This window comes from Oratosquilla oratoria, chromosome 31 (assembly GCF_046742065.1).
Source record: "Oratosquilla oratoria isolate Oo_2021 chromosome 31, ASM4674206v1, whole genome shotgun sequence".
Lineage (NCBI taxonomy): Eukaryota > Metazoa > Arthropoda > Malacostraca > Stomatopoda > Squillidae > Oratosquilla > Oratosquilla oratoria.
Window position 1 is genome coordinate 18,735,255 of NC_134807.1, and position 12,650 is coordinate 18,747,904.

General features: G+C 40.4%; 1 protein-coding gene across 1 annotated transcript in view; it reads left to right on the forward strand.

Annotated features, from left to right (window-relative positions):
- Positions 1 to 12,650, forward strand: part of Rab3-GAP (Rab3 GTPase activating protein) — a 48,878-nt gene that overhangs the window by 24,406 nt on the left and 11,822 nt on the right. Inside the window, exons 13-19 of the mRNA XM_076213364.1 lie at positions 685 to 845; positions 3,879 to 3,974; positions 4,534 to 4,681; positions 4,828 to 5,019; positions 5,153 to 5,563; positions 10,956 to 11,201; positions 11,606 to 11,779. Of these exons, the coding sequence (XP_076069479.1) occupies positions 685 to 845; positions 3,879 to 3,974; positions 4,534 to 4,681; positions 4,828 to 5,019; positions 5,153 to 5,563; positions 10,956 to 11,201; positions 11,606 to 11,779 (1,428 nt within the window). The remainder of the gene's footprint in view (positions 1 to 684; positions 846 to 3,878; positions 3,975 to 4,533; positions 4,682 to 4,827; positions 5,020 to 5,152; positions 5,564 to 10,955; positions 11,202 to 11,605; positions 11,780 to 12,650) is intronic.

Here is a 12,650-nt window from a genome sequence, read left to right on the forward strand (position 1 = left end):
GGAGGTGATGAGGAATAAAGGGGAAGTAGGAGAGAAAGAAGGGTGGCTATGTTTCAAGGAGAAAGTGATAAAGTGCACAAAGATGATATGTGAGACAAGGAGGATGGGAAGAAACAGAAGGGCAGTGGTAGAAAATGGTGGGATAAAGAGATGAGGACAGTGGTAGGAAATAATACGTGAGTGTGTGTGGATTGGTTGAAAGGCAGAACTAAGGAACCGTACAAGAGAAGTGAGGTGAGGGAGGCAAAGAAGAGAGCTGATATAAAATGGAGTAGAAGTTTGAGAGAAAGTTTGGAGAAGTATGAAAAGATGTTTTTAAAACAAGTGAAGAGAGTGTGGGGATGAGTCAGGTTGAAAGGAAAATGTAAAAGGTGCAGATGGACGTGAAGGCTATAAGGGAAAGTGAGTAGAGGATTTCAGAAAATTACTGAAATTGAAAGAAGTTAGGAAGGAATTGATTGTGGCTGTGGGAGGAGCTAGGAAAATGAGTGAATGAGAAGAAAATGACAAGGATATAGGAAAAGATGAAGTACAAAGAGCATCAAAACAGTACCAACATTGGATAGGACTGGCCAAGGATTCAAACTGCCTGAGTTGCAATCATCGCACACAAGACACAGAGCACTTCATCCTACAATGCTCCATTAAGTTTTAATTACTGTTGTTGTTATTTTATTTTTTCAGGCGAGTCAGTGGACCATGCTAAGAAACAGGACCATGAAACTAAACTTTTGGTTCAGTTGATTCAGAGACTACAGCAGCTTCTTCAGCTTTACAATAATTTGAACAGTCTGCATATAGCTCATGAGGCTTCTCCTGATGAAGATAAAGAGACAATATGCAAGGTAAGGCTGAGTGGATTAAGGCGTCGTTACTTGCTGTGAATATCGAGGTGAGGGCAGTTCGAATCCTGCCACCAGTGAAGTTGAACCAAGGGAATGGTTCAATAAATTCCACGCTACAAAGCCCTCTGTGAGGGGCACCGTCCTAGCCTCACGATAAGGGGGGAGTGTGTGATGTTAAATCATATCAAGACTGAATTTATTAACAAAAGTTTATTATGAGTCTGCTTTGGATGTAAGTGATTTAGGACAAGTAGATATATGGGAAGATCTATCATTCATGAGGAGCTAAGATGAAAGGGAGGAAAGGGTGGTGTATGGGAGTGAAATGGGTGGGAGTGGTTATATGCCTTTAGACATGGCTACCTCCCTTACAAGGGGGAAAAAGCCCTTGATATATAGATAGATATATGTTTTAAGATAGTGTATTTTGTTTGCTAAGATTATTGTGATTATCTCTGTACTTTTTGTATATTAGTTTGTTGGTTTCAGTTGTCTTATCCAGAGTCTATACCAGAGATAGTTTTGAGGGTGTTGAAGTATGTATTGCATATCTATATGATATCTGTTTATGTATAGTGTGAATGTTGTAGAAGTGTATGTTATGCCAAGTATTTATGTTGAGGGCACAGTTATATGGGAAGGGTTATAAGAGGGTTTTGATTGAGAGGATTAGGAGAGGAACAGAGGGAGTAATTGGTGAGGAACAGTGTCTGTTTAGGACAGGTAGGGGTTGCGTGGATCAGATTTTTGTGGTAAGGTAGATATGAGAAAGCTTTAGGAAAAGGTAAGGATGTATTTTGGACCTTTATGGATTTGGAAAAGCCTTATGACAGGGTAAACAGGAAGGCACTGTGGAAGGTATTGCAGATATATGGGATAGGAGTAAAGCTGTTAAGAGCAGTCAAGAGTTTCTACAAGAGTAGTAGAGCCTGTGTTAGAATTAGGAGTAGAGAGAGTGGTGTGAGGTAAAGGTGGGACTTCATCGGGGATGTGTTATGTCGCCTTGGCTGTTCAATTTATACATGGATGGGGTGGTGCAAGAGGTAAATGCAAGGGTAGTGGGCCGGGGATTAGAGATGGTTAAAGGAAATGGAGAAAAATGGGAGATAAGGCAGTTGTTTTTTCGCTGATGACATTGCACTTGTAGCAGGATCAGAGAAGGTATTAAGGAAGTGACGGAGTTTGGGAAGGTGTGCAAAAGAAGAAAATTGAAGATAAATGTGGGTGAAAGTAAGGTGATGAGAGGAACAATGGGAGAATATGGCAGAAATTTGAAAGTGTGTATTAAGGGAGAGATACTGGAGGAAGTGGATAGCTTTAGATACTTGGGTGTGAATGTGGCGGGAAAGGGAGGAGTGGAGGTGGAGGTAGAATGTAGATTGAGAGAAGCAAGTAAATGCCTTGGGAGATTAAAAAATATAATGAGAAATAGACATTTGGGAATGGATGCTAAGAGGAGATTATATGAAGGAGTGATTGTACTGACAGCACTGTATGGGTCAGAAACATGAAACATACTGACAGCACTGTATGGGTCAGAAACATGAAACATAAGAGAGGAAGAGTTTAAATGTGTTTGAGATGAAATGCCTGAGAAGTAGGGTTGGGGTTACTAGGTTGGATAGAGTGAGAAACAAGGAGGTGAGGAGGAGAGCAGGAGTGAAAATGGAGGTGGGAGATAAGGTTGATAAAAGAGTATTGGGATGGTTTGGACACATGGAAAGAATGAGTGAAGAAGTATTAATAAAAGAGATGTAGAAGGCAGAGGTGGAAGGAGTGAACATGAGGGGGCGACCAAGGACAAGATGGATGGATGGGGTAAAAGGGGCATTGGGAAAGAGGGGAATGTCTGTTGAGAAAGGAAGGGAAGAGACAGGAGATAGGGATGAGTGGAGGATGGTTGTGTATGGATGATGCTGTGATGCATGGGAGTGGGTGGTGGGGGATGGGGGGTGAGAGAGTATGTATGAATGATATTTGGACGCAGCCTGAAGGCATTTCTCCCCGTCTTCTCTTTTTCTAAATGAGGGGACATAGAGGGGGCTCACCGATTAAATGAAGTGGCCTTGCTGTGGATGTGCTGTGTCTTGCTATATTGCTTTTGACCCAGGGCAGTGGGCAAGATTCAGGGATGACCCATCATCCAGGAGGAGCCAAGAAAAAGAGTGAGGAAGGGGTGTGAATGGGAGTGAAGTATGTGGGGATAAAATGGGTGGGAGTGGATTTATGCCTTTGACTATGGTTACCTCCCTTGTAAGGGGAAAAAAAGGCCTTGGTATATGTATGAGGATCCAGTAGCATTAAAGCCCCTGACTAACATCTTCAATCACTCTTGTGTGGATAGTGGCATCCTAATGACCTGAGAAAGATCACATATATTTCCTGTACTTGTCATGTCAGTGTAAGATGAGGTGTTCGTTTTCCGCTGTGATGGTCCAATATGGAGCAGTTTGTTTCTTTGCTCAGGCCTGTTCAATACAGGTATCATCTTTGTGCTGGATAATGACCTGAACACAAACATGTTAATGTGGTTCTTGCTTCTCTTTGGAGGGATTTTTCTGCAGAACTGATGCATGAGGGGGTTTGATGGACTAGGAAGTTTGGTTGTCAGTATTGAAGAGTCTGTTTTGCGATCACAGTGTGATTTTATTTGTTAATTTCATCCACCACTATCTTCCACACTCTCTTTGCTAGTCTTCATTCATTCTTTCCATCCCAGTATTTTTTCATATACCTTATCTTCCAGCTCCCTTTCCACCCCCATTCTCTTCCTCACCTCCTTATTTCTCTCTCCATCTTTGTAACAACCACCGTAACACCCACCACCTATTGAAACATGAAATCTCCCATTAGGTAGAAATTCCCTTCAAATTGAGAACTGCTGCTGTAGAGGAATACAAAAAGTTGTAATATTTTAAATTCAATTAATAGAATTAATTCTAATAATGTTTAATGATAAATATGTGGGCTTTTTATTATAAGTTATTCACCTACACAGAATAATGTGATTTGTGTGTACATGTATATTTTCAGGAGTTATCAAATCACTTAATGATGGACCCAAGTGAAACACAGCAGGCACTTTCACTCTGTATCATAGGAAAAGATGAATCACGGCCCCATAAAAAGGTATGTAAATAATGTAACACTTTAAGATATAAATGATGTGATGATAATTTTCAGATCACAGATCTGGTGACAGCTGTATTTACTTGTAACTGGTGACATAGAAATAGTCCCACACTAATACAACACAGACAGTTTCTTCCCAGAAAGGTCTGTCGAAGTGTCTGAAGACCATTGGCACTGTGGAACTGCAGGTTTCTAGAGAAACTCGTTCTTACATATATCCAAAGTTCCTTTCCCCCTAATAAATGGGTAGCCAGACAAGTCATGCACCCACCCTTCACCCAGGTAAGGCTTTTAAGCCCTGCTGTGGAGGTGCTGTGTCTTGCTGCATTGCAGGGATGACCCATCATCCTCAAGGAACTAGGAAAGGGCTTTTTGATATATGTATATACAAGTTTCTTTGGAAATCTGCAGCCTCCTAGTAGCTGGCAATGGTCCGTGGACACTCCTACAGGTCTTGTTTAGTTTCACTGTATTGCAGTCTTTTTAACATTGTAATGAGTGCATTACTATTCAATAAAATGTGAAGGAGAAATTTATTATAGTACTTTGTCCTCAGGTTACGTTTGACAGTGCAGATACCATGGGCTTGGGCTCCTTCCTACGTTCTTGGGAAGTAACAGTAACTACATTGGTGCGCTCTTGCCACAACACTGTTCCCATAAGTTGTAAAGGCGAATTGTCTCACGAAAAGAAACTCCGATTAGGTACTGTATTTTCTGCTCATTTTTTATCTCTATCATAAGGCTTTAGTTTTGTATGGTATACATGTTAATTAAAAGAATATATGAAATTAGGTAGTTTTAACACTTGAATGTATATTGTCATCACATTTAATTGTATATTTTTTCAGCTCAATTTCTCTATGGATGGGCCTGGAAAAGAAAGAGTATTACTGTGTTTCAGCAGAGTGTAAAGGAGAGTGGCACAGACCTGAAGGACTTGTTACATTTGTTCTTATTGCAATGGACCACACACAGCTTTTTAGACGAGGTTTCAGTTCTACACATGACAACTACATTGTCAGTTCTGTCATCACTGTCTGGTAAATATATTTTGCTATTATCCAGTGTATGTATGTATTTATGTGTCCAGTGCCAAGTTTATCTGTTTGAATTTGTATGAAATGCAGTTATGATGTCTTGAATAAGAATGATGACTTTTTATTTTCTCTACAGAAGAGGTGTTATGTGATGTAAGTGCTCTAAGCCCCTGGTGGGTGTCTGTTCGAGACATTCTCTCCAATTCCAGCATGATTCCCCATTCATACTTGGCTGCCTTAGCTTGCCGAGGTATTCATGCCAATCTTGAAATTAAAAATGAAAAGAACAAAGCTAGAATGGACTGCTCATCTGAAAAGGAAACGGAAGAAATGGAGGTGACAGAAGGTGAAGTTGGTAAAATCGGTACCGCGTCATTAAATGATTGGGAAGGACTCTCGATGGAAATGGTGGAGTGGAATTTGATTCTCCAAAGACTGGAGTTGCTACAGCCTCTTGCCAGGCTTCTTGCAGTGCCAGCACTCTCAACTCATAGAAAAATATCTGCAAAAGAAGTTTCCTGCAAAATTCTCCAGAATCAAGGGAAAGGTAATTCTAAAAGGATAATGAATTCAAGAGAATATTGTAATTTGTGGTGGATTAAAGTGGATTAAAGTGGATAATGAATTCAAGAGAATATTGTAATTTGTGGTGGATTAAAGAGTGTAATGAGGAATAGACATTTGGGAATGGATGCTAAGAGGAGACTGTATGAAGGAGTGATTGTGCCAACAGCACTGTATGGGGCAGAAACATGGAACATAAGAGAAGAAGAGAGAAGGAGTTTGAATGTGTTTGAGATGAGGTGTCTGAGAAGTATGATGGGGTTACTAGGCTAGATAGAGTGAGAAATGAGGAGGTGAGGAGGAGAACAGGGGTGGAAAAGGAGCTGGGAGATAGGGTTGATGAAAGAATATTAGGATGGTTTGGACACATGGAAAGAATGAGTGAAGAAAGACTAGTAAAAGAGGTGTGGAAGGCAGATGTGGAGGGAGTGAACATGAGGGGACGTCCTAGGATGAGGTGGATGGATGGGGTGAAGGGGGCTTTGGGGAAGAGGGGAATGTCTGTTGAGGAAGGACGGGAGAGGACAGAAGACAGGGGTGAATGGAGAATGGTTGTTGTTGTTGTTGTCGTTCCCTAGACTGTCTGTCCGAGCAGTCCCGTCTCCCCAAGGAAGGCCACAGCCGAAACTGGGTTTTCCCACAAATCCTTTATAGAGTGTATGTTGTGTTGTTTGCGTGCATGATTGTGTATAATGCAGTCTTCCATTATGTGTTGTATGGTATGGGGTGAAGTGTTACATCCTGGGCAGCTGTTCACAACACGGTCGTCCAGCCTCTTCTGGTAGCTTAGAAGTGCTGGGTGGTGACCGCATCGCAGTCTGGCCAAGTGGACTCTGTCCTTTCGTGGGAGAGAGGATTCAGAAGGGTGGATATCAGGGGGTCTGGCATGCAGCAGTGTGTTGTCTTTCAATGTGTTAATGGAGCGGTGAGTGATATGATTATGAATATGTTTCCGGAGGCTGGTATTTGGTGGTTGTGGAGGAAGAGAAGAGAGTATCTGTGTGTAATAAAGGTCTTTGGGTGTAGTTTTAATGTTTCTTGGTGTGTGTGGGTGTTCTGCTATGTAGTGTAGCGGGTGTGATGTGTTTGTGGTGGCTGCGGCAAGTGTTTGTGTGCCTCTCATGTCGAGGTGGTCCTTGACTTTGAGGACTTTTGTTTCATGGTGTAAATGGTCTGTAGGTGATGTATTTGTGCAGCCTGTAATTGTTTTTAGGGCTTTGTTTTGTATGATTTGAAGGGTGTTGTGGTGTGTCTCACTGAGATTAGGAGCCCATGCAGGACTCGCATAATTCATCACTGAGCGTATGCATTGTTTATATATTGTTATATTAGTTTCTTTGTTTTGTCCAAATGTTGTTCCAGTGATTGACTTAAGTGCGTTAAGTCTAGGTGTGCATTTGTTTTTTATGTTTGTGAGGTGTTGTTTGAAAGACATGGATGTATCGTATGTTACACCAAGAATTTTCGGTGTGTTTGTGTGTGGTATTAGAGTGTTGTTGATGTAGAGATGAGGTATGTATTTGTGTTCTTTTGTCCAGTTGGTGAGAAGTGTTGCTGTAGATTTGGTTGGAGCTATTTTGAGTCTGTTTGTGATGAACCATGTGTTGAGTGTGTCAAGGTAAGGCTGGATTATTTCTGCGGCTTTGTCTGTGTTACGATGTGTGCATGTGATTGTTATGTCGTCTGCGTAGGAAGAGATTTGTATTTCTGAGGTGTCTGGCGTGGGTAAGTCATGCATGTATAGATTAAATAATGTGGGGGATAGAACTGAGCCCTGTGGTACTCCGTTCTTAATGTTTCTGATGTGCGATGATTGGCCATTATATGACACATGAGCATTCCTGCCTGCCAGATAATTGGCCAGCCATCTTTTGGTGTTATTGTGCATGTCTGTGTTATATATTTTATTTGTTAGGTTGTGGCATCAAAAGCTTTACTAATGTCCAATGTTATAAGAAGTGTTCTGTGGTGGGGCCTATCTGAATTGATGCCATCTAAAATTCTTTGTGTGAGGTTTGTCAGAAGAGTGTTTGTGGAGTGTAGTGGCCTAAAACCATGTTGTGAGTCAGCAAGGGGAATATATGGTGTGACAAGTTTAAGTATTAGGCGTTCAATGACTTTAGAGGGGGTGCAGAGAAGTGTGATTGGGCGGTGCGATGTTGGGATTGTTGGGTCTTTGTTCGGTTTTGGAATGGTGATTATTTAACCATGCTTCCAGATGTCGGGTATAGTGTTGTGTGAATAGCTGTAGTTTGCAATGTTTGTGAGTGCGTGTATACCTTGTGGTCCAATGTGTTTTAGGTGGATGTTGCTTATGTTATCAGGGCCATAGGCAGATGAGTGCTTGAGACTATGCATTATGAGTTTTGTCTGACTGTCTATGAAGGGTGTATAGTCTGAGTATGTGGGAAAGTCTTTCTTACGTCGAATGGTGCGTCGGTCGTCAGGGTGAGATGTAAGATGGCTCGTCTGTGCAAAATGACGTATGAGTGCGTTTGCTTGTTGTCTGTTTGAGGGTAGATTATCTGTTGTTGTGATTATTGCTGCATGAGAGCGTGTAGTGTTAGTGTTGGATAGTGTAATGCTGTTGAGTGTTTTGTACAATTTGCTGGTGTTTGTTTTGTGATCAAGTGTATTGATAAAGTTTTGCCAATTTTGTGTTTTTTGTTCATGTATTTTATTGGCAATCACAGTGTTTAGTGTTTGTATTTGGTCTGCTATGTTTTGAGGGATAGGTGTGGGGGTATCGTGTTTAAGTGTGTCACGTTGTCTGATGAGGCCTTGGATTTCTGGTGTGAAGTTGGGGTTGTGTGATTTTCTGTTGCCTCTAGGGATGTATCTCTTGTCTGCGTTTTGTATGATTGTATTAAAAGCGTGCACAGCATTGTTTATGTTTGTGATTGGTGTACTGTTAAGTGTTTCAAAATGTTGTTCTGTCTCTTCAGTAAAGGCTTCCCAGTTAGCTCTCTTGTAATTGGTGTAAGTGTGTCTGTGGCCAGCTGGGGTGCATCTTGTTTTGGTGGTGATGATGATTGGAAGGTGGTCAGAACCAAGGGCTCCGACCACTCTCCATGATGTTGTTGGGGTTAGGCAGGGGGAGCAAAAGGTGATATCAGGAGAGGAGGGAGTGTAGAGGGCTTGGTATGGGATATGTGTATGATTATGCGTGTTGTTCATGATAGTCAATGAGTCGAATTGAGTCTGTATATCAAGCCCTCTGTCTGTGTCAGGGTTGTCGACAAACCAGGCAGACGACTTGGCGTTGAAGTCACCACCCATGATCAGGTTGGGGATTGAGGTTAGTTGGCTGAGTTGAGGTCTGAAGGTGTTTGGAACTGTGGGGGATGATTGGGGGGGAATGTACATGTTAACTATTGTTAGTGTTGAATTGTTACCTGTGCGGATACGAATGGATTGGGTTTCTGTTGTGTTATCTGTGGTAGGGAGGAGAATTTTGGTTGTGGCACTTGTGTCCACAAAACAGATGGAATGGTGGATCAGGGTGATGAGTCCACCGCCATTGCCGTCAGTCCGGTCTTGTCTGATGGTGGTGTAATTATGAAATGATGGTGTTTTGTGTGAGTGTCTTAATTTTGTTTCTTGTAGAATTGCAATGTGTATGTTGTGTTGTTTAAGAAAGTGTTCAAGTTCATGTTTTTTAGTGTTAATACCGTCAATGTTGTGTTGTAATATGTTGATGTTGTGTGTTTTGTATGTGTTGTATGTTGCCGTTTGGGGTTGAGGTTGGGGTGGTAGTGGGGAAGGTGTAGGATCTGGGTCAGAGGGGGGGAAAGGAGAGATCGGGGACAAAGGAAGGGGAGTACTAATCGGGGGTAAGGGCAAAGGGAAATTGGGAGTGGGTAAGGGTGTTGGCTGTGGTTGGGGAGGTGGGATTGGGGCTACTGGAGGGCAGGTAGAACATGTCCAAGTGTTTGTGTATTGGGTTGTGTCAGCAAGTGTTGTACAAGTGAGGTGGGCCCAGTTTTTGCACATATTGCACTGAACTGAGCCCTTTGTCTGTCTGCTCGAAGTAATGGGTTTAGAGCATGTTGGGCATGTGTATTTTGTGGTGGGCCCAGGATTGCTCTCTACATCTCCGGCTAAAAGTAGAAGAAGAGGGGTGATCACCGGAAAATGACCCCTCAGTGCAGAAAAAATGTTACATTGTGTGTTGGAAAAAAAAGGATTGTGGAGAATGGTTGTATATGGATGATGTTGTGATAGCATGAGGTGGAATGGGCGGGTGGTTGGGAGGTGAGGTAGTATGTGTGAGTAAAATTTGACGCAGCCTGAAGGGATTTCTCCCCATCCTCTCATTTTATGCAATGGGGGGTCGCCGATTTAATGAAGCGGCCTTACTGTGGATGTGCTGTGTCTTGCGACACTGCTTCTGACCCAGGGCAGTGGACAAGGTGCAGGGATGACCCGTCATTCAGGAGGTGCTAAGATAAGAAGGAGGGTGGAGGGGTGTAGAGTGTATTCAGGGATGGAATGGGTGGGAATGATTTTATGCCTTTTTCTTTTTGGCTACCCCCCCTTGTAAGGGGGAAAAAGCCTTGGTATATGTATGTATGTATGTATTGTAATTTGTATGTGAAGATTGCATGAAGATTGTACACATGGTACTGTATGGAGTAGACTTGTAATATAATTGAGGTAGAAAACAGAGAGTTTAAATGTGTTTCAAATTATTTGAGAAATATTATTGATATTAAAAGAATGAATAGTGAAAAATGTAGGGGTGGAAAGAGAGCTATTAGGATAGATTATCTTAAATTGGCCCATCCTAGCCATATCCAGAAAACACAGTATTTCTTGCTTGAATGACTTACAGGCCATTCCAGTGACTATTGATGGTTATGTGGGAACCATGGTTTTCATGTTAGACCTGAGCCAATGGACTGATTTATTAATATGTGGCGAGGGATAAAGTGGAAGAAGGGGTAGAAGGAAGAATGAATGTGTTTCAAGGAGAAAGAGCGTTGAATGGCCTACACAAAGTGTGCAAAGATGTGAAGATGAATTGTAAGGTAGAACTAGGGAAACATATCGGAGGTACAAGAAGAAGAGAGGAGAAACAAAACATAAGGTGAGGGAGGCAACGAAAAGGACAAATGTAAAATGAGGTACGAGTTTGAAAAAGAAATTTTAAAATAAAAGATATTTTGAAAGGAAGTAAAAAAAGTAAGGGGGTGAGTCAAGCAGCAAGGTAAAGGCAAAAGGTGCTGATAGAAAGATGTTAATGGAAGAGAAGACAATAGAGGGAAGATGGGTAGATTATTTTAGAGAGTTGATGAAAGTGGAGGAGGTGAGAGAGGCAGGGGGAGCAACAAGGAAAATGAATGTGATACATACAAACTTTTTCCCCCTTACAGGCTATGCAGCAGAATTGGTTTCTACTTGGCTTGTAACCTGCGGAATACCTTTAAGTGTCATTGTAGAAATGGTAAAAGAAAATGAAAAGAAGAAAAACAAGACTCCTTGTGAAACTGAAGAGATGGTGGTTGATGATGATGATGATAAAGTAGAAGATACTGAAGATAATAATGAAGACATCTTACTGATGTCTGAAGTAGAAGATATGTTGCCTGCTGAAAGAAATTTGGTCATAGAAATACAAAGTATGTACCAGTATTTTTCCTTCTCACTGTTTTATTTACAATGATTTACTAGATTCTCCTCTTAGTTTACATTAATTTATGCCCACTTTATTTTCATACCACATTTCACTTCACCCCTTCTCAATGTTGATATTTGAATTCCCCATTTTTGTTAAATTTAGCAGGTCTTCAGAATACTTCTTCCGACTTTCTAACGTAATATTTTTTTGTTAAATGTGTTACATTCTTACGATTAATCCTATTGTGTATCTCTGCCTTTTTCATTTCATTATATGTCAGTGAACTCAGTGTCAGTTAACATAATAGATTTCTCTTATTCATCTATGTTTAAGGGAAACATGATTATATTTCGATATTAGAAGGACTAATGGACTAATATAATGATTTTCTTTCCTTTTTTTCAGAACACCTGGCATCAATTAGTATTTCATTCCCAAATTCAATGAAGCCATTTTCCTTGTTGACAAACATGGCATGGGAGTTGGGCGCTTTGTGGCATAAGGATCAAAATACTTGGAAGACGTTAACAGATGCAATATTTCTTATAAGTCAGATAGATAATGCATACATCAAACATGGTATGTCAGTAAATTTTGTTGTCATTTTTAAGATTTGAATCATTGCAATATATAGAGAAGTGTAAATTATTTTCTTTTTATATGACCAAACCCTTTCATTAAAAATAACCCAGAAATGCTAGACTTCAGGTTTGATACACATTGCACACATTAAAGATCTGACAGTGAAAATCAAAACAAGAACATACTAAATTAAGTTGCAAGCATGGGCATTGGACAAGAAAAGGAAACTAATCACAGTCTGTAAACATTTCTTCAGAACCACACTCTACTATACTTCTACTATGGTACCTAACAATAAGGAAAACAAACATAGACACCATACAAATTGTATGAAATAAAACATTGAGAATAATAACAAGGAAAACGAAAACCACTCCAGTAGTACACGTACATAGAGAAACAAAAAGCCTACCCATAGAGCATCACATTAATATAATAGGTACACTGTTCTATGCAAGAACCCTCAGCCCTATTCATTTATCTCATTACATCACACAAGCACAATCAGAGCAAGATTGTCTTTTATCAACACACCCAAGGGTGGTTGTGGATGGATGATAAATTGACTTGGCCCAAAAATATTTTTCATTTTATGTGAAAATTATTATTGAAAGTGTATTATTTTAATTTCTTTCAAATTTATAATTGGTTTTATCAGACAAGATGTATAGAATACAGTATTTGGAAAATCTGTAATTAGTATGAAGATGAATTGTATTTAGATTTATAGATTTTGGCTGGAAATGGTTTAGAAATTTGTGTGTGTGTGTGTGTATATATATATATATATATATATATATAAGTTGTGATATTTAAGATGTTAGGAAGAAATAAGGCGGTCCATTATCTTCACAGTCTTTTCTCCACA